The 20,953-nt window shown below is 43.4% G+C and overlaps 2 protein-coding genes and 1 long non-coding RNA gene across 6 annotated transcripts in view; 2 read left to right on the top strand and 1 right to left on the bottom strand.

Annotated features, from left to right (window-relative positions):
• Positions 1-2,776, top strand: part of WFDC8 (WAP four-disulfide core domain 8) — a 28,090-nt gene extending 25,314 nt beyond the window's left edge. The window contains exons 5-7 of the mRNA XM_024238986.2: positions 663-803; positions 1,774-1,916; positions 2,316-2,776. Of these exons, the coding sequence (XP_024094754.1) occupies positions 663-803; positions 1,774-1,913 (281 nt within the window). The 3' untranslated portion in view covers positions 1,914-1,916; positions 2,316-2,776. The remainder of the gene's footprint in view (positions 1-662; positions 804-1,773; positions 1,917-2,315) is intronic.
• On the bottom strand, positions 2,031-7,085 carry LOC129052132 (uncharacterized). The gene is made up of 3 exons (XR_008516958.1): positions 6,391-7,085; positions 3,861-3,937; positions 2,031-2,213 (listed from the first exon to the last, which is right to left on the bottom strand). It is a non-coding gene; the product is annotated as an uncharacterized LOC129052132 (long non-coding RNA).
• LOC100445295 (eppin) lies at positions 6,540-20,175 on the top strand. 4 transcript variants are annotated; one of them, XM_054541814.2, is made up of 6 exons: positions 6,554-6,656; positions 8,140-8,271; positions 11,033-11,200; positions 12,513-12,554; positions 15,834-15,964; positions 19,389-20,175. In XM_054541814.2, the coding sequence occupies exons 1-6, from the start codon at positions 6,566-6,568 to the stop codon at positions 19,425-19,427; spliced, it is 603 nt and encodes a 200-aa protein (XP_054397789.1). In that variant the 5' UTR covers positions 6,554-6,565; the 3' UTR covers positions 19,428-20,175. The 4 variants fall into 4 exon arrangements, with proteins under 4 accessions (XP_009231918.1, XP_054397789.1, XP_024094693.1 ...); XM_009233643.3 differs by lacking the exons at positions 12,513-12,554; positions 15,834-15,964; positions 19,389-20,175 and adding an exon at positions 11,745-12,066 and having other exon boundaries at positions 6,540-6,656; XM_024238925.2 differs by lacking the exons at positions 12,513-12,554; positions 15,834-15,964; positions 19,389-20,175 and having other exon boundaries at positions 11,022-11,182.
• The last annotated feature ends 778 nt before the right edge of the window (positions 20,176-20,953 follow it).

Below are 20,953 nucleotides of genomic sequence, written 5' to 3'. Positions count from 1 at the left end.
TCTATCCATGCTTCTCATCTTGGTTGAAAAACTTAACAATCACAGTTGATGCCTCTCTTTATCAATTAACATCCATTAAGTTAGGAAATAATTTTAGTTCTACCTTGAAAGTAGATCCCAAATCTGGTTAAAACCTTACCACCTCCGCAGCTGCCACCCTGATCTGAGGAGCCGTCTTCTTACTTGGATTACCCCAACAGCCTCCTAAAAGGTGTCCCTGCTTCTATCTTCCTTACAATCTATTATTAACACAGTAGTCACAATGACCCTTTCAAAACATGAGTCAGGCCATATCACTTCTCTACAGAGAACACTGCGATGGATCCCCATTTCATTCTAAGTAAAACCAAATACCCTAAAATGGCTTACACTGATTTGTGTAGATTTCACATAATTATCCTCATTTTATAGAGAGGAAACTCACTAAGTAGCAGGACTGGGACTTTACCATGGGGCTTAAGGCATCAAGCCCAGCACGCTGTCTACCATATCCCCCATGATATGATGAGACATTTCATTCTTCCACAGCCTACTGGAGATGGATTGGGTAGGGTGAACCAAGCTGCAGAAAGGGATACTAGCTTTGAAGAGAAGGAAAGGCTTTTGAAGGGTGGTGGGATGGGGATGGGGTTTTAAGAAGTTCACATCTGCTCTTATTTTAGTTAAGGATGGACAATGCCCACTCTTCCCTTTCACTGAACGTAAGGAGTGTCCACCTTCATGTCACAGTGACATCGATTGTCCCCAGACAGACAAATGTTGTGAATCCAGGTGTGGCTTTGTTTGTGCCAGGGCCTGGACAGGTAAGGATTGGGGATATACCTCCCAAATCTATTGGGCATGTGCCAAGGATGCCATGCTGTCCCATGGAGTTGGGGGGTGTCTTGAACCTTGGATGCCCCTTGGGCTCATCTTTGAGGATCCTTGGGAACCCCTTTTACTGCCCAACAAGTTATATTAACCTCTTGATCTCTGAAGACTATTGTGCTGTTCTTCAAAGCCAGTAATTCATAGTATTGCTCTCTATTCTTCCCCAAGAAAACTTATTTTTTCTGAGACTCGTTCCTCAATGACTTGCAAGGTGACAATATTCACCGATTCATAAAAAATTCATAACCATGAGGTGTATTCCTAATAAGCCCTCATGTCTGCACAGAACTTCAAAGCATGCACATCATATTCATATCCTGTAAGTCGGGCGGGGGAAAACATTAGTAGCAAATGATGTTGGATAGAAGCCAACTTTCCTGTCTCCTCTAAGGCAGGTGTTTACTCCCCCATGTAGTCCCAGGGATTGTCCAGGTGTGGCTTTAAGGTTCTAAGGTTCAGTATAGTGTGGTGGCAGGAGTCAAAGGCTTTTCAACCTACTTCAACTTTTCTACTGGCTTTCTATGTGGCATTGGACAACTCATTTCCCTCTAAATACTCCTCAATGCCTACAATTTGTAAAACAAGAAGGTTCTGTGTGCTAATACTCCTGCCACCTGTGGTACTCTGGGGTTATATAACCCAGATCCATTAATTCTGTAGGAGCAGACAGGAATCCTATCAGATGGTACAAGTCAGAGATGGTAAGACTTTTCTTGATGGGCCTCAAGTTATTAGTCGTAGAAAGTTGATACTCTGCCTCCTCCAGTCTATTGTTACTGTAGGGGGAAAGGTAAGAAGCTTAATCAGAATAAAACCTTGTTTGAGATTCCCAAGATTCCCCAAATTTGTCTCAAATTATGACCAAGTATTTCAAGGTCAAGTGTTTTCTTTTACCCCATAAAGTCAAAAAAGGCTTCTGCCCACGCAAGCCCTTGCTATGTACCAAGATTGATAAACCCAAGTGCCTACAGGATGAGGAGTGCCCATTGGTGGAAAAGTGCTGCTCACGTTGTGGACTGAAATGTATGGACCCCAGAGGTTGAATAGTAAGTAGAAAATATTATCATCAAAATCATTAATTATGAGTAGCATAATAAAGAGCTGTCAGTTTTGTCTTGTATCCAACTTGCCAAATTATCTTAAGTATCACAATATTGAATGATGTTACTTTGATTTTATATATAATCCCATCATCTGAAAGTGATGATATATTTGGCTTTTTTTCAACTTCACGACTTTATTTTCTTGTCTTCTTGTATTGTGTAGAACCTCCAAAATAATAATGAAAATAAAGGCAATGGCATCCATCCTTGTCTAGTTCCTTATTTTAAAGTCAATGGCTCCTGCAACATAAAAATATATTTGTTGTTGAATTTGGAATACATAAGTTATATTGCACTTAAATTATTTTCTTTTTCCTCTTCTTTTCTTTTCTTTTTTTTGAGATGGAGTTTCGCTCTTGTTGCCCAGGCGCGATCTCAGCTCACTGCAACCTCTGCTTCCCAGGTTCAAGTGATTTTCCTGCCTCAGCCTCCCAAGTAGCTGGGATTACAGGTGCCCACCATCATGCCTGGCTAATTTTTTGTATTTTTAGTAGAGATGGGGTTTCACCATGTTGGCCAGGCTGGTCGCAAACTCCTGACCTCAGGTGATCCACCCACCTCGGCCTCCCAAACTGCTGGGATCACAGGTGGGAGCCACCGTGCCTGGTCAGTTATTTCCTTTTTAAGCTTATTTCCTATCCATTTACAGTTACTACTGAAAATGACTGATGAATTTTATCAAATACCTTTTAAGCATACAGTCACATAATGATTTTTCTCTTCTAATTTGTTGGCATAATAAATTATTAAATTTTCTTGAGCCATCCTTGCATTCTTAATAAACTTAATTGCAGTGTGTTGTATCAATATATTATTGGTTCTTTTTAGCTAATAGTATAGTTTGAATTTTCACATCTATAGTCAAAAGAAAAACAGGTCTTTTTAAATTTGTTTTTTCTATTTGGGTCTTATTACTTTCAAAAAATGAGTATGGGAACTAATTGGGAAACCTGTCTACTTTTTCTATGCTCTGAAATATTTTACATAATATAGCAATTCAGTGTTTTTTGAAGGCTACCAAAATTCAGCTCCAAAAGCATCTAGGTCAGGTTCTTTCTAGTGGTATATTTTAGTAATTTTCAAATATTTCATCTTATAGTCTGCAGGTTTTCTACCTCCTCTTCTGCAAATTTTGGTCTTTTATATTTTGGTAAAATTGATCCATTTTTCCTATATTTTCACAAGTATTACTTTAGAATAGTATAAATTGTTCTCTATATAATTCTTTTATATCTTTAACTTTGGTTAATGCTTTCACTTGTACATTCATGTTTCCACCCACCTATTTACTCACTAAGCATTCAATCCCTTTACTCACCTATCCATTCACTCAACACATATGCAAATACCCAATCCCCACTCACCTATCCCTCCTATCCTTCCACTGACACACTTTTCAACTTAGCTATTTGCCCACTCCATATGTCTATCCACTTAGCTTTCTTACTCATCTTTCTTCTACAGACCCACTTGCCCATCTAGCCTTTAATTCATCTTCTTATTATTGACCTCTCTCCTCCCCCTTTCTCTGCACACACACACATGCACACACTTTCATACCCATCAAAATACATATTCATCATTTCTATACCTAACCCCCTCCATCTCCCTACCAATACACTCATCCACCTTTCATTCAAACAGCCTCCATCAATAGGCCCACATATCCCATCACTACCCTATCCATCTTTATATTCAATCCAATCCACTTATTCACCCAATCATCCACCCGTCCATAATCCATACATTCATGTACCCAAATATCCATGCTTTCCTCACTAATCCCTCTCCCTGCTCAACCATCTTCCCACTTATCACTCTACCAGCCACCCACCCATCCACATAGCTACCTACCTATTCACACACCTACCAATCCCCCCCACCTACCTTGCTCATCCAGCAAGATGTACTCAGTGTTTAGTTGGGGCCTATTCATGTTTTAAGCGCTGCTTCTAGACACAGACCTGTTTAATGGAGTTCAGAGCTTACTTGGGGGAGCAAGCATGTAACTTAGTAATAGAGTTAGAGGCAGAGGGAACAACACAGGAAGCCAGTGACAGAGAATCAGTCCATGTGACAGATCTTGGGCTAATGAAAAAGCAGGAGGTGCCAGGAAGAGGCTGGTCTTGTTGGTTCTCATTGGAGTCCCCTGTTCTGAGCACAGGATTGTTCCTGGGAGAGAATTGGCCTGGAGGCAGAGATAGGGCACCATGCCCCTCAATAAGAAAGGATGAAGAAAGGAGAGGCAAAACCCCAGATAGGTCCTTACCCAGCCTTCTCCAAGAAATTATTGGAGAAAAGGGGCCAAAACCATGATTCATCCCAAGTCCCAAAGACATAAATTTTATTTCACCTGCTTGGAAAGTAAGATGCTTGGATGGGCCTGAAAATTAGGCAAGACAGAATGGAATGAAACAACCATAAAGATAGTTAATTTATTTTCAATAAAATTTATGAAAAAAATCCAGCCTTAATTGGGGATCCTGGGTACCATTTAGAAATTTACTGACTTTGGTGAGCCAAGATTGTGCCACTGCACTCCAGCCTGGGCGACAGAGCGAGATTCCATCTCAAAAAAAAAAAAAAAAAAAAAAAAAAAAAAAAGAAAGAAATTTACTGATTTTGACTTTGTGGGTGTTCAGCCTCTGTCTCCACTAAAGACATTACTTCATTCCTTTAGACTCACCCTTCCTCTCTACCTTCAACTCTACAAGAAAATATTATATCCACACAAACATCAAAACATGCCCTGGTGTCCTCTGGCAAGAACTTGTATGCTCAGCTCCCTCTTAATCTTATTTCTGACACTCACTTGCTGGGTGACATTTAGTCAGCATCCTCACTTCTCTGGACCTTGTGATTCCCATCTATAAAATGAGAAATAAGGCTTGATGGTCCCTCAGAGCCCTTCCACTTAGGTATTCCAGTTTTCACTCTCTCCTGGGCTGAGTTTGTGAGAATATGAGAAATGAAATGAGTGAAACAGCACTGCTTAGGACATCTTACTCGTTCATTAGAAATTCTCCCAGGCACGGTGGCTCATGCCTGTAATCCCAACACTTTGGGAGGCTTAGGCGGGCAAATTGCTTGAGGCCAGGAGGTGGAGACCAGCCTGGCCAAGGGCGATACCTCATCTGTACTAAAAATACAAAAATTAGCCATACGTGGTGGTGCATGCCTGTAATCCCAGCTACTTGGGAGGCTGAGGCACGAATTGCTTGAACCAGGAAGTGGGAGGTTGCAGTGAGCCAAGATTGTGCCACTGCACTCCAGCCTGGATGACAGAGCAAGAATGTCTTTAAAAAAAAAGAAGAAAAGAAAAGAAAAGAAAGAAAAGGAAAGAAGAGATAAGAAAAGACAAAGGAAAAGAAAAGACAAAGGAAAAGAAAAGAAAAGAAAAGAAAATTCAGTAGTCTCTTTAAGTGAGATTGTCAAGTTGGTGGGATGGGATTCTTATGGGGGCTCTGTCTGTGATCCTAAATTTCGTGACCATATAGTCACTCTCTGATGATAAGCCTGTCTTTGGCCTTTGTCTGTCATGTAGGAAAATTTGGAGAACAAACTTGGCCCAAAAGGGTAACACCTAGTTAGAGAAGAAAACGGGAGCCCTTGGGATAACATTTACTCTGTAAAGAGTGTCTCTCTTCTTCCCAGGACTGGTTGAGTGGCCAGTGTAGATTCCGTGGCTGTAGGAAAGGAAAGCTGTTCAAGTTCCCCAGCACCTCTTTCCCACAGCTCCTCTACCAGCCCAGTTAGAATCCCCGAAGTCCGCTGTGTTATTGAACTTTATTCCACTGTAGTCTCCCAGGCAAGTCCCTTCACTTCATAGTTCCTCAGACATCAAGGAGCTCGCATTGATGATAAAGGCTCCCTCTAAGCTCTGATATTCTCTCTTGCTCTCAGAGCAACAAAACTTTGAGAAACGTTCTCTGAAGACTCTGCTATCAGCCTGATTCCTCCCTTGCACCCTGCTCTGTGGCAAATCTGTATTCTTTGGCCTTAGTCAATGAATATGAGTGAACCAAAGATGAAATAAAAGAGAGAAGGATGGGAGGAAACTGTGGGAGAGGGAGAAAGGAACACAGAGACCGTGGGAAAAGAGAAACAGTTAGACTTAGGCACAGAGAGGCACAGGTAAACAATGAGATACCAAGAGACCGACGGTGACACATTGTCAGAGACAAGCAGAAGGGGTGCGCTAGTAAGTGCGCACGTACGATGGAAAATGAATGAAGAATGAGGACACTCCACTGCTCTCCAAGTTATCAAGATGAAGACCCAAGATGGTGGCATTCACTCTGAAGGTAGCCTGGAAAGTGGGAGACACGCTTTGCCCACTCCCTGAGGTTGACTAGAGCCCCCAGCCCAGTGCAGCCTAGGAGTGTAAGGATCAAGATCCATTCAATAAGAGACCGACCCTTCCTCCCAAGCTGTGAGCTGTGGGTGCCAGTTAGTCCCATTTGTGACCTTGGGAACTTAGTGTTCCCAGCAAGAAAGGGGGTGGCTGGCTTGTCTCCAGTTCTTATATCCAAGGTGCAGCAGCTGAGCATTCCAAATTCTGGAACTACCAGAAAGGCTGGCCTCTCTTCAACATGGGATCTTCTGGACTTTTGAACCTCCTGGTGCTATTCGTCCTCTTAGCGAATGTCCAGGGACCTGGTCTGACTGATTGGTTATTTCCCAGTAAGTATTGGCCTCAGCCCTTATCCTAGAGAGAGGGGAGTTTGCTGGGAGGAAGGAACAGGGAACAACTCTTCAGATGTGGGTTGCCCACCATCTCAGCCCAGGTCCCGGGATGGGAGAGGAGAGAGATATTTGTAAGATCCCTCCTGTGGAAGATCCCTTCTGGGAATGCAGTAACCCCGACTTAGGCAATCCCCACTTTCAGTCCCTTTGAAGTGGAGGGTCTTTATCAAGGAGGTGGAGGAGAGTCACAGGATCTAGCTTTCAGGGGAGTCGCTACAGGAATCCAGGAAACCAAGGGACCTTCTCCTTACCCCACAAGCAAAACAGTCCCCTTCCTTGAGGCATCATCTCTATCCACTCCCGGTTCTTTCAAATGTAGTCCCATAAAGTATCCCCATATACCTAGGGGATCCCTAACTTTGAGATAAAGGACAGCATCCAGAAGTCCCTTGAAACTTAAGTCACTAATGTTCCATGACTATAATGTAACAACGATCATTGTTATCATTTGCTGAACACTCAGGAAGTAAGGATTTCTGAAAAGAGATTTCTAAAACAACAGAGGGATCTGAAATCAAACTTAGTGGGTTCAAATCTTGGTAGCCTTGTAATCTTGGGCAAGTTACTTAAATTTCATGGGCCTCAGTTTCCGCATCTGTAAAATGGGGATATTAATAGAACTTCCTTCATAGAGCGATTATAAAGATTAAATGAGATCATACATTTAAAATGCTTAGAAGAGTGCTCGGCTTATGGTAAATACTTAGCAAGTGTTAGATAATATGACTGCGCATCAGTTACTCTGATTAGGGCTTTATATACTTTGTCTCATTGTTTTCTCACAACTCTGTAAGGGCAAAATGATCTTACAGATGATGAAACCAAGTTTCAAAGAGGGTCAGAATTCAGACCAAGAGTCAGAATTCAAAATCTAAACTGGCTCCGGGTAAGTGATACTAATTGCTGTATAATACTACCACCTAGAGGAACTTCCAAACACCGATTCCTCAACAAGGGCAAAAAGACCGCATCAGCTTAAATCAGTGGCCCACAGTGGTGCGATTTTGCCTTCCAGGAGAACTTTGCAGTGCCTGGAGACATTTTCGGTTGTTACAATTAGGGGTGCTACTGGAGTCTGATGGGAAGAGGCCTGGGATGCTGCTAAACATCCTAAAATCCCCGGTTCAGCCCCCTAAACAAAGAATTATCCAGCCCAAATATCACTGGTGGTTGAGAAATTCTGCCTTAGATGGGATGGAGCTGCGGGGTGGGAAGAGAGGGAGGATTGGTCAGTGGGGAGTGAGTCGGCCGGGTGTAGGCAGTAGGGAAGTGAGTGAGGCCGCCCTGAGGAAAAGAACTCCTGGGGGCGAGCAAAGTGGAAGCAAACTTCCCTGACTCTCTAGAATTGCCTTGTGTCTGGCAAAGCGGGGAGACACTATGCTCTCTAAGGCACACGGGTGTAAAACTGCTCCTTCCCTAGGGAGATGTCCCAAAATCAGAGAAGAATGTGAATTCAAAGAAAGGGATGTGTGTACAAAGGACAGACAATGCCAGGACAACAAGAAGTGTTGTGTTTTCAGCTGCGGAAAAAAATGTTTAGATCTCAAACAAGGTAATATTCAGAGCTGCAGAATAACCAACCCCTCCTCCCCCTGTCCTCACCTTCTGCCTTCCTGGACTGGCTTTGTGCCCTGATCACTGAGGGCTGCTCTCTGGCAAAACTGCTGGACTTGGGAGACCTGTGATTTAGATTCATTACTGTGCCAAATATGGTGTGTGCCATTAGGAATGACCTTCTCCTATCAGGTAATGTCCGAGACTCAGTTTCCCAAAACAAATGATTGGTGAAGGAGTGGCATTGAATCAGATTCTTTTGGCTATTTGGATACCTGTCACTCTTATAATTTTTTGAGCCCCCAGGTGGCCATTGTTGCCCTAACATATACCAACATTGCTGCTGCAAGTGATAAATTAAGCAATTTATATTTCCTAACTTTTTTGCTATGGAGTGACCACCTCTCTGCCTACACAAATCCAACTTTGCACCAAAACAACTCTCCTGACTGCTCCAGAACAGACGGTTTTTCCTTTCTGCTGCATCTTAGTTTCATGCCCATCTCCCTGGGATGCAAAAAGACTATCAAAGATTCTGTTTTTATTCATTTGACAAATATTGATTGAGTGCCTCTGAGACCCACAATAGGATTTGATCTGCTCAGTGTGGTCAGGGAGGTTGGGATTGCCTTCTCTGAGAAAGCAAATCTGGAGCTGAGTTGAGAAAGATGGGTAATGTTTTAGGCAAAAAGTGGGTGGAAGGGTTTTCCAGGCACAGGGAGTAGCATGCACAAAGGCTCAGTGGTGGGGCCTGGGGAGGCTAGAACACAGAGTGAGCACGAGCATGGTACAAGGAAAAGAGATTCTGGGTGGGCAGAGATCAAACAATTCAGGTATGGTGGGCCAGATTAAAGAGTCTTGCCTGGATCCCAAGGGCCATGGCAATCCACTGAGGCAGGGCATCACATGACCAGGTTCATACTACATCTATCGAGTTTAAAATAGGAGGAACAGAATGTCTTAAAGGACTTCAAGATGATAGAAATGGTGGCCAGAACTAGAGGTAGCTGAGGGGATGAAGAAGAGTAGGACGTGCTTGAAAGAAAGCATAGGATGTAGGAGGCAAAGTAAACAGGACTTGACAGAGTAGAGTGGGCAGGTTAGGGGGCTAAGTCACTCATGTGCCAGCAGGTAAGGATTCTGAATTCAGACATCCTGAGTTCAACTCTTACCTCCAGTTTTTACCAGGCTTTTTGTCTTGGATAAATTAACAACTTTCCCTCACTGTTCTTCAGTTTCCTCAGATAATAAAAGGATCAGTGTAAAAGGTTATTTTGAGGATCCAATTGAGCTGCATGATGTGCTTAGAGCAACGGCTGGCACATAGTAGCCACCTGATACCTATTCGCTTATTTGTAATTCTTGGGTAAGGGCTCCTAAATAGCAGAGATCATGCCTTTTCTCTGTTCCTTGAAGCATTGAGCACATAATAGGTGCTCAATGAATAATTTATTCAGTTCGGATCAGGATACATTTCCTTTATCCTCAACATTCCATAAGGTTCTATACTGTGCCAGACTACCTGTTAGGAATTGAGATGCCAAAATGAAAGCAGACACACTAGAAACTCACAGCCTCAGGGATGAGACTGAAGATATAAACAAATGAAAAATGAATGCACAAGATTCTGAAGCAAGGTGTGGCAGTGAGGAATGTAGAATGGAGTCAAGAGAGACATCACAGCAGTTGATGTCTGAGAAAGGTTTTGGAGGAAGAAGAGTGTCACTATGAGCAGTGCAAAGGGTTGGAGGTATGGAGGTAGCATGGTGTGTTGAATATTGCTGGAGCATGTGGCTCAGAGGGGTTCTGCGGCAGGAGAGGAGGCCAGCATCACAGTAGGAGCCAGACAATGAAGGGCCTTGTGGGTCATGGGAGGGCATTGTCATAGAGTGAAGGTAGGTCTTATCTGTGCAATGACATGATAAGCCTGGCTCTCAGATCCATCAGATCCTTCCCTCTGGTGGGAAGCATGAAAGATTGATTGGAGGGGCCAGGACTGGAGGCAGGGGGATCAATCTGAGGTTATCTCAACAGTCCAGGCATGAGACACTGAGGCTTATATTAAAGAGACTGGCAGAGAGGTGAGCTATTAGGAGGTAAAAATCAACAGGATCTAATTGTTTAGCAGTGGAGATTTACCCAAATGGAACTGTGTAAGCATTATATAGTTGGGACGTGCATTTGTTTGGTAGAGTCGCTATAACAAAGTACCACTGACTGGGAGTCTCAAACAACAGAAATGTATTGTCTCACAGTTCCTTAGGCTAGAAGTCTGAGATCAAGGTGTCAGCACGGTTGGTTCCTTGTCAGGGTTATGGGGAAGAAGCATGTTCCATTCCTCTCCCCTGGCTTCTGGTGCTTTGCTGGCAATCTTTGGTGTTCTTTGGGTTGTAGACACATCACCCCAATCTCTGCCTTCACATTCATATGGTGTTCTCACAGTTTGTGTGCCTCTGTCCAAATTAACCTGTTTGTATAAGGACACCAGTCATATTGGTATAGAGGCCCACCCTATTTTGGTCTGACCTCATTTTAGCTAATTACACCTGCAAAAACCCTATCTCCAGGGATGCAGATGCCCACTGTGGGGTCTCCTTGCAAATGTGTGCAATATGTCAATGGAGCTGTGCTCCTGCCATGTGATAAGGGAAAAGGAGCCTATTCTGGTTTCATCTATGGTAGTTGCCAGGGAGAATAATAACAACTGTTTATTTCTGGAGTGGGCACACTGAGTTTTCAACTCTGGAGTCTCTCTGCAGATGTATGCGAAATGCCAAAAGAAACTGGCCCCTGCCTGGCTTATTTTCTTCGTTGGTGGTATGACAAGAAAAATAATACTTGCTCCATGTTTGTCTATGGTGGCTGCCAGGGAAACAATAACAACTTCCAATCCAAAGCCAACTGCCTGAACACCTGCAAGAAAAAACGTGAGTCCTAGGGGCCCCGATCTTTCATCCTCTCCAGTCCCATGCTGGGAGGTCTGGGTGTTGGCCGGTCCATTCCAGGACAGCTACATCTTTGGCAGACGTGGTGCTGACAGAACCAGCTCTGATCAGGAGGTAAGAATGCACCTGGCAAAAGGCTAGACCAAGTTACTTTCTGAGTATGAGGAACTGAGGATGAGAAGGGATGTAGAAGTAATCAATGCTGGCAAGTATGAGCGGAATTGGGAGGGGTGGAGGAAGGGTGTAGAAGTGGTGAAATCTCAGAGATGAATTGCAGAAGAGGCACAGGATGTTAAACGTAGACACGTTGACCAACCAACCCTTCCAAGCCATCAATGTCTCAACACAACTCTTTGGCAGCGATTCACTCCTATTCGTTTTTCCTTGAAGGAAATGGAGAGCTCTCCAAAGCAAACCCACTACTTTTTAGTGTCTTTCTGTGCAAAGATGTATAAACATAACTTCAAGCTCCAAAGATGAGCTGAACCCAAGATGCTCAGCTGTTTCTGTCCTACGTTCTCAACAGGCTTTCCCTGATTGGATAAGGATGCGCTGGAAGAGCTGCCAGAATGTGGCTCATGCTCTGAGGACTGTTTGTGTACCTGACTGATGCTCCAGATTGGCTTCCAGTTTCACTCTCAGCATTCCAAGATCTTAGCCCTTCCCAAAACAGAACCCTCGCATCTACCTCCTCTTCCTCCATCTTTGGCTCTTTTGATGCACAATATCCTTCCGTTTTGATTTCATCTTTATGTCCCCTTTATCTCCAACTTCTAGAGCTCCCAGTTTATACCTGTTTCCCTCTCAATTTTTTCCAATAAAGTACTTGATGTAGTCCTGTGCCTCTGAGGCTGAGTAATTGACATCTTTTTGGCACATTACACTTTGCAGAGTAAGGGATCATTGAGGCTTCTGGTGACATCATTCAAGGGAGTGAAGACCATCAGAACTTGAGAGTTCAGAGTTCCAGGAATATTGTTATTGTTATCTTCCTTTGTTTCTACAAAAGATTGTAAAACCCTTTTTAGGCAAGGGCCCAAGGACAGTGCCTTAGTTTGGATCCTCTAGAAACTAACCCTGGGAAAAGGGCATGGGTGCAGGTAGTTTGTTTGAGAGATCTCTCAAGACATACAAGATGGGGAGTGGGATGAGTAATTCAGGGAAGAGAAGGGAAGAGACAAGAGTCTATTATGAGCTGGTTACTACTGTAGCTCAATCCTATTGGGACCTTTTAAAAAATCATGTAAAACAGGCTTACAAATTTTCTTTTTTAAAATATTTTATTTTATTTTAGGTTCCAGGATACATGTGCAGGATCTGCAGCTTTGTTACATAGGTAAGCCTGTGCCATGGTGGTTTGCTGCACCTATCAACCCATCACCTAGGTATTAAGTCCCTCATGCATTAGCTATTTATCCTGATGCTTTCCCTCCCGCTGCCCCCTCAACAGGCCACAGTGTGTGTTGTTCCCCTCCCGACGTCCACGTGTTCTCATTGTTCAGCTCCCACTTACAAGTGAGAACATGCGGTATTTTGTTTTGTTCCTGCGTTACTTCGCTGAGGATAATGGCTTCCAGCTTCATCCATGTCCCTGCAAAGGACGTGATCTCATTTCTTTTTATGGCTGCATAGTATTCCACGGTATATATGTACCACATTTTCTTTATCCAGCCTATCACTGATGGATATTTGGGTTGATTCCACATTTTTGCTATTGTAAATAGTGCTGCAGTGAACATACGCATGCATGTATCTTTACAAAAGAATGATTTATATTCCTTTGAGTGTATACCCAGTAATGGGATTGCTGGGTCAAATGATATTTCTGGTTCTAGATCTTTCAGGAATTGGCACACTGTCTTCCACAATGGTTGAACTAATTTACATTCCCACCAACAGTGTAAAAGCATTCATGTTTCTCCACAGCTTTACCAGCATCTGTTGTTTCTTGACTTTTTAATAATCACCATTCTGACTGGCATGAGATGGTATCTCATTGTGGTTTTGATTTGCATTTCTCTGATGATCACTGGTGTTGAGCTTTTTTTCATATGTTTGTTGGCCGCATAAATGTCTTCTTTTGAGAAGTGTCTGTTCATGTCCTTTGCCCACTTTTCAATGGGGTTGTTTGTTTTTTTTTCTTGTAAATTTGTTTAAGTTCCTTGTAGATTCTGGATATTAGATCACAAATTTTCTTAATCTGTCTCCAGTGATAGGGAAGCTAAGCTATTTGTCCACTGATTCCCAATGCCCACTGGATGCCAGGGGTACTAAATCCCTTGCTCTTTCAAACTGTTATGCTTGCAAGCTATACAAGCTCCCTGGGGGCCAGAGAAAACCCATAGCAGAAAAGTAGGGACTGATGCTAGAGGTAGGAGGCTGTCAATGTGCATTGGCTATTATTCAGCCATAAAAAGGAATGAACTTGTCACTCACCACTGATGACATGCCTTGCTGCACAAACCCGGCTGCCACGCTGCAGAAATCCTTCCATTACCCACAGTCCTTTGCCGACGGGATTGATGCCCAGGTAACTAGCTCCTCACCTCCTTCGGGCTTATACCAAGGATATAAAACTTGGTACAGATGCTCAAGCCTTAATGCTTCAGGGTGTGACTTTTAATCCAATGCTGTAGCTGTGACAACAGGGACAAAGGGAGAACAGAGTTGGAGAAGTCCCAAAGTAACGAAAGAAGTTATTGATTGTTGCAAAATCAAACGACTTAAAGGATAAATGTAACTAATCTTTACATACAAAAGAAGAGAGAGGGAAGTGAAGGGCAGGGAGAAAGAGACTCAGACAGACAGAGACTCCCTGCGAAAAAGACAGGCACAGAGTAAAAGACATACAGAGGCACAGAAAAGAGAAGAAACAGAGTGAGAAAAATAAAACATAAGAATAGACATGTCAGGAGAAGAGTAAAATTAGAAAGAAGGAAGAGAGCTAGCATACTGTTAACCTGCAAACTCCCCCTGGGAAATGGAAGACTCTGGAGTTAAACCTCCCCTTCTGCTAAGGGAGCCTGGAAAGCCCAAGACAAGATGTGCCCTCTTTCCCTGGTAGACCAGAAAGCCTCAGATTGCTGAGGATTAGGAGCCGCCTATCCCCCAGGGTAGGTACCAGGTAGTCCCACTGATGGCCTCAGGGATCTGCTGTTCCTGATGGGGGAGTCTGGCTGGCTTGTCTCCAGGGCTGTCTCTTGGAGTGCTGGGCCACACTGGGGCAGGCAAAGTGCAGATGTAGGAGCTGCTGAGCAGCAGTTCTTAGTTTTGGTGCCATCAACCAGGCCAGTACTTCCTAAAATGGGACTCTCAGGACTTCTGCCAATCCTGGTACCATTCATCCTTTTGGGGAACATCCAGGAACCTGGGCACGCTGAAGTCATCCTTGGCAGTAAGTATTGGGAACTCTGTCCTTGCAATGGGGAAAGGAAACTCAGTGGGGAGGAAGGAACAAAGAATAATTTTGCAGTTGAGAAATTATTTTCTCCACCTCTGCCTGGAATTCCGGGTGGGAAAGAGGGGAGCTATTTGGAGTCTCTTGGTAAGAGACTCCCTTGGTGAATACAGGCATCCGAATCTGTGGCAAGTGGCTCCTTGCTGCCATTCCAAAGAGTTCTTCCTGGAGGTGCCTAGACCTACAGCTCATGAAATGAACTAAGAAGGAGTAGTAAGCCCAAGGAAGTCTCCCACAAGAAAAACAGGCTGCTCCCCACAACACCACCTGTGTCAGCTTCCAAATGTTCTCATTGCAGCCCCCACACCCATACCCACAAAGGACCCTGGTCTTTGGGTTAAAGAATGATCTCCAGAAGTCCCTTGGAATGCTGAAATGTGAAGACTCACAATTAGCAGCTAACTGTACTGGGCACTGAAAATTAGTGGTTGAAAGTCAGCATTCAGGAGCCACACATTGTAGGTTCAAATCGTGGCTCCGCCCCTGAGTAGCTGTGTGATCTTGGGCAAATTCACATAACCTCCTTATGCTTCCAATTCTTCTGCTTACAAAATGTGAATATTAAGAGTACTTACCCATAGATTTGTAATGAGGATTAAGGAGAAAAGGCAGCTCACAGTAAGTGCTTCATCCATATTACTCATTGTTACGTTATGTTGCCCCAGGAAGTTTGACGGTGACTTGTCAAACTGTGTTGCGGTTAGTTTTCAAAGCAACCCTATGGGCAAATGAGGAAATCAAGGCTCAGAGAGAGTGCCTGGCACACCAAGGGTCGCACAGAATTCAAAAGCCCAGCTATCTGATGCCAGAAATGTTAATCTCAATCGTCGAGAGCCACAGTGCCTCCTGGGGGAGCAACCAAGCACAGCAAGGCTGAGTGACCAGAATAGTCTTAGAGGAATGCGTCTTTCTCTCAGGAATCTCATAGACGGTGAGGGCAGGGGGTAGGGGTTGGTTTAGGGATCCGATGGTGACTTGTTATGGGGTTGGGGATGTGGGCAGTGTTGTGAAATTCCTGAGCCCCCGAGGGCCACTACCTTCTGGGGACAGGTGAAGTGGAAACAAGGTTCTCTAACTCTGTAGGGGTGCCCTGGGCTCGGGGAAGGGGAACACTGGCTCCTTTAAGGCCTCGAGGGAATATATCTTCCCCTCCCTTAGAGCCGTGTCCCAAAATCAAAGTGGAATGCGAAGTGGAAGAAACAGACCAGTGTACCAAACCCAGAGATTGCCCAGAAAACATGAAGTGTTGCCTGTTCAGCCATGGAAAGAAATGTTTAGACCTCAGAAAGGTAACTCAGATGCTTCCTAAATTACCCAGTGCCCTCACCTCCTATCTCCACCTGCACTGCACTAACTTTGTCTCCCGGTTCACTGATGGCTGGTCTCTGACCAAGAGTTTAGGTACATCTTCTACTTGACACAAATCTGCAAGTCCTGGACTTGGGAGACATGGATTTTATTTCATTTCTTCCTCTATTTTGGTAAGTGATGTGAACAATGTAGTTTTCCTTTCTGGGCCTCAGTTTCCCTTTCCATAAGACAGGTGTTGATATTGGACCACATGGTCTCTTGGCTACTCTTCAGTGATCCTTGAGATGCCAAGTAGTCACCGAAGTCTCATCAAATGCCAACATTGTGTCAGGTTATATGATAGCTATAAGAGACAGGTATATAATCTGTATTTCCTGGCTTTTTTCTCCAGGCCTCTCTATCTATATAAATCCAGCATGCCTTCCCTGACCACCTTAGACCGCCTACACTCTTTCTTCTCTGCCCATATTATTGAGCTCTAAAGAAGATCATCAAGGACTATTCATTCATTCTATTCATCCAACAAATATTGATTGGTGCCCCTGACACCCATGATGGGTTCCACTTGCTCACTGTGGCCAGGAAGGTTAGAAAAGGTTTTTCTGGGAAAGAGATCCATGATTTAAGATCTGAAAGATGAGTACTTAGACCAAAAATGGGAAGAAATAGTCTTTCAGGCACAGGTAACAGCATGTGCAAAGGCTCTGTGGCAAGAGGCAGGATGTTCAGGCCTAGAAAGCCTGGAAAGCAGAGAGTGAGCACGAGACAAGAAAGAGGAAACCAGTAGTGTATATTCAGGGCAACTTGAATCTGTACTCCCAAGTGGCCATCCTCGAGTTTTGGGCTCAAATAAACACCCTACTTAATCGTATTTTCTGAATCTTGTTACTTTAGGTTGACATACCTTTCAAGACAATAATAGGTTTTCAGTGCTTTGACAAAACCTCCAATGTGTGGCCTTCCAGCCAGGCATCTGTGGTTTCATATTGTTCAAGCATTTGTTGCATCCCTGTGGATTGCATCTGTCTATAGGTTCGCTGTTGATGAACCAAGAAATAAGGCATACATAGATTTCTACAGAAATTGTAATTCTATAACAGATTTTCAGAAGATGAGGAAGGCTGGTATCTTTCAGAGTGCAAAGTGATTTTGGAATTAAAAGAATTTCTTTGGGTTAAAGTTTGTCACTGACTTGTGTTCCTGAACCATGAAGCATGAATATGTGGGCTGAGAAATAGTTTCTCTTGATAAATAAACAAGTAACAAATTTTAAAAAGAGAGAAAGATGAAGCTGGGCTAGATGGGGGAAGGAGAGCTGGTAAGGGATCTGGTCTTGATCCTAACAGCAATGGACTAACTTATGTTCAAATCCCTTACCATCTGTGTGGCCTCAGGAAAGTTATTTAGCCTCTCTAAACCTTAGTTTCCTCATCTGCATAATGAGAACAATGACAGGACCTACTTTACAAGATTAAATGTTAATAGATGTCAACTACTAAGAACAGTGCCTGACACTAATCAATGCTATAATTGTTGGTTTGTGTGCTTCAGACTATGGGGTTCTAAAGAACTCTATTTGTACCTCATAGCACTATGGGCAAAATAATTGCTCAATAAATGCTTAAGATCAGGGTAGATTTGAGTTTTGGGTTTTTTTCTGTGAATACTCCTGAAGCATCCTCTCTATGCCAAATTACCTGCTAGAAACTGCTGTATCAAGATGGCATAAGATGCAATCCCCTCTCAAAAACCTCACATTCTCAAGGAGCAATCAGAAAATATGAACAAGAAAGTAAATGGAAATGATAAATGTGTGCGCGAGATTGAAAAGCAATGAAGAAAATCAAGGAATAAAGAACGAATCCAGGAAAGACTGCATAAAAGAGTCGATGTCCGGAAAGGGTTTTAAAGAATGAACAATAGTTCACTTAGCAAGAGGGGGCTGGATATGTCAGGCGTGTGCAAAGGCACGGGGTGTGTAAGAAAGTGCTATTTTTAGAGTATAAGTTTGGGAAGTTGGGTGTTGGAGCAGCATAAGAAATAAAGCTGGAGAGGAGGAGGAGAAAATGGATTCTGAAGTCCCTCTGGGTTTGGTAGAACTTTATCCTGTGCCCAGCAGATCGGCCATTCTGGAAACCAATGTTGAGCAGATTGGAGAAGTCTTGGAGATCAGCTGGTGGCCTTTCATGGAAGTCCTTGCAAAAGATAATGATGCTTGAATTAAGAAAGCAGCAGAAAGGAAATAAGGGAGAGCTATTTAGGAGGCAAAATCAGCCAGATTTAGTGTTCAGATGTTGGGGAGGCAAGGAAAAAGAAGCCATGTGATGTCACAGCTGCTCCTTCTAACAGCCCTGTTAGACGAGCAGGTTTGGATTTTGTATTCTCATCTTACAGATGAGGAAGTCAAGGACCAGAGAGGTAAAATGAGTGGTCAAGGTTCACACTGAATTGGGAGCGGAGCCCTGAGCCAAATTTGCTTCTCAGTGGAGAAAGAGAATGGTGGCCAGAGAAGGGGAGAGATGGACGTTCTCCAGGGAGACAGGCACTCAAACAGCTCTGTCCTGCGTTCTCCCTGCAGATATATGCAGTATGCCACAGGAGGCTGGCCCCTGCCTGACCTCCATACCACGCTGGTGGTACAATAAAAAAAACTAAGATCTGCTCCAAATTCATCTATGGCGGTTGCCAGGGGAACAATAACAACTTCCAAACTGAAGCTATCTGTCTGGTCACCTGCAAAAAATACCATAAGTTCCAGAGGTCCCAGTCTCCTGTGCTCACCAAGGCCACACTGGGAGGTCTGGGTGTTGGCTGGTCTATTCCAAGACCTGGGTGGGCCTGGGGATGACAAAACCAGCTCCAATGCAGAAGTATAAGTAGAAGAATATTTTGGGAAAGAGGGTGGGAAGGGAGGGATTAGTCAAAGGGATATTGGCAAGTATGAGGTGAGTAGTGGGTGTAGAGAGAAAACAGAAGTGGTGGAGTATCCCAGACCAGGTCAGACGGAATTCCAGTAAACCCAGCCCAGCCCTGGGCACCATTCATCAGCCAATCATTATAGGCCTTTACTTCTCACTAAACCTTGTTGCTCCTTATCTTCCTTTTAAAAGTTATTTCTAACCAGGGCAACCACATACTTTATTGGCCAAACCAAATCACTTTTGAAAGTGTCTCAAGGTGAGGTGCCATTAATTATTACACTGGGACAACAGGCATAAACTGGGACTCTACTGGATAAGTCAGAACCCATGATCATTCTAGGAGCCCCCAAACTCACCTTCATTCCGTTCCTGTCCAAAGATGTAAAAATGATCCCACCTCCTTTTTCCCATTAGGTGCAAGATTTGGTTCCTAATGTGGTCAGGGTCCAAGCATCTCACCCTTTATTCTTCTACTTCACAGGTTAGCCTTACTTTATACCATAAGGAGGAGCTTGAATAACCTCCAGGGTTAGGCGCATAATCCAGGCCTCTCTCCACGTGTGCCTGATTGATGCTCCAAATTGGCTTCCCCAGGCCAAACCTTGGCTGTTCCAGAAACTGAACCCCAGGAATTGCTTACACCCTTTCTTCCAGCGTAGCATCTCTTCAAACACAATGCTCTTCCCCTTGACCACTTCTCAGTATGAAACTCTATGTCTTCAACTTTCAGACCCCCATTTATTTGTATGAAGGCTTCAGTTGCCTTAATAAAGTGCTCTATGGGGTCTGATCTCTCTGAGGCTGAATAATTCACATCTGCAATAGGCTGATATTGACATATACTCACATCTCTCTATATGCAATTTTCAGAGAACAAGAAGCCATTGCATTGCCTGGTGACACCAAAAAACGGAGAGTATGGAAATCCTGCAAATTGAGAACGCTAGTGACGTTGTTACTTTAGTAAAACTGTCGTTAAGATGCTGAAGAATGGAGCCAGTGCAGATCCAGATTTTGTATGGTCTAAACCTGATAAATGAGGAGCTCCTTTAGAAACCAAGCACAGGCTAGGCGTGGTGGCTCACACCTGTAATCTCAGCACTTTGGGAGGCCGAGGCGGGCGGATCACCTGAGGTCAGGAGTTCAAGACCAGCCCGACCAACATGGAGAAACACCATCTCTACTAAAAATACAAAATTAGCCGGGCGTGGTGGTGCATGCCTGTAATCCCAGCTACTTGGGAGGCTGAGGCAGGAGAATTGTTTGAACCCAGGAGGCAAAAGTTGCAGTGAGCCGAGATTGCACCATTGCACTCCAGCCTGGGCAATAAGAACAAAACTCCGTCTCAAAAAAAAAAAAAAAAAAAAAAAAAAGAAAAAGAAAAAAGAAAGAAACCAAGCACAAATGAGTACAAAAGAGAATACTATTTCAAATGAGGAGGGAAATTGCAACCAACTGCAAATTTTTAAAGGCTGACAAACTCTAAAAATTGCACAAAACCCATATAAATGAATAATTCATTGTTTACATTTATGACCTCAATTCTGTAAAGCACTATTTCTGTGGAGAGAATGGAAAGATAACTAAGTCTTTTATTTAACATGGGGATCAAAATATGATATTTTAATTTTTATTATAGGTGAATTGGATAAAACATGTGCCTGAATGCTTGAAGCCATACTTGATGTCTGCAGTTCTGTTACAGGTTTGTGTCCTAGAAACACAGGAATTTTAATAAATTATCTTTTGTACAATTCTATTAAAAAAAGAAAAAATGCATGGTACATTAAAAATTGTACATATTGAATTATCAAGTATATGCTTACTACAAAAGAACTTCTGAACAGGCTTCCATAAGAGCTGATTATTTTTCTAATTAAAATCTGATGTATCTGGCCAGACTCAGTGGTTCATGCCTGTAATCCCAGTACTTTGGGAGGCCGAGGTGGGCAGATCACCTGATGTCAAGAGTTCAAGACCAGACTGGCCAACGTGGTGAAACCCCATCTCTACTAAAAATACAAGAAATTAGCCAGGTGTGGTGGT

Source organism: Pongo abelii, chromosome 21, assembly GCF_028885655.2.
Source record: "Pongo abelii isolate AG06213 chromosome 21, NHGRI_mPonAbe1-v2.0_pri, whole genome shotgun sequence".
NCBI lineage: Eukaryota > Metazoa > Chordata > Mammalia > Primates > Hominidae > Pongo > Pongo abelii.
This window is presented reverse-complemented; position numbering and strand designations above follow the sequence as displayed.

What these genes read in the sequence shown, in the direction of transcription:
- LOC100445295 (XM_054541814.2), top strand. Translation starts at nt 6,566, where the DNA reads ATGGGATCTTCTGGACTTTTGAACCTCCTGGTGCTATTCGTCCTCTTA. An exon ending in TCTGCAGCTTTGTTACATAG is followed by an intron (nt 12,555 to 15,833) that starts GTAAGCCTGTGC and finishes CCCCTCCCTTAG; the next exon opens with AGCCGTGTCCCAAAATCAAA. An exon ending in AATGTTTAGACCTCAGAAAG is followed by an intron (nt 15,965 to 19,388) that starts GTAACTCAGATG and finishes TCTACTTCACAG; the next exon opens with GTTAGCCTTACTTTATACCA.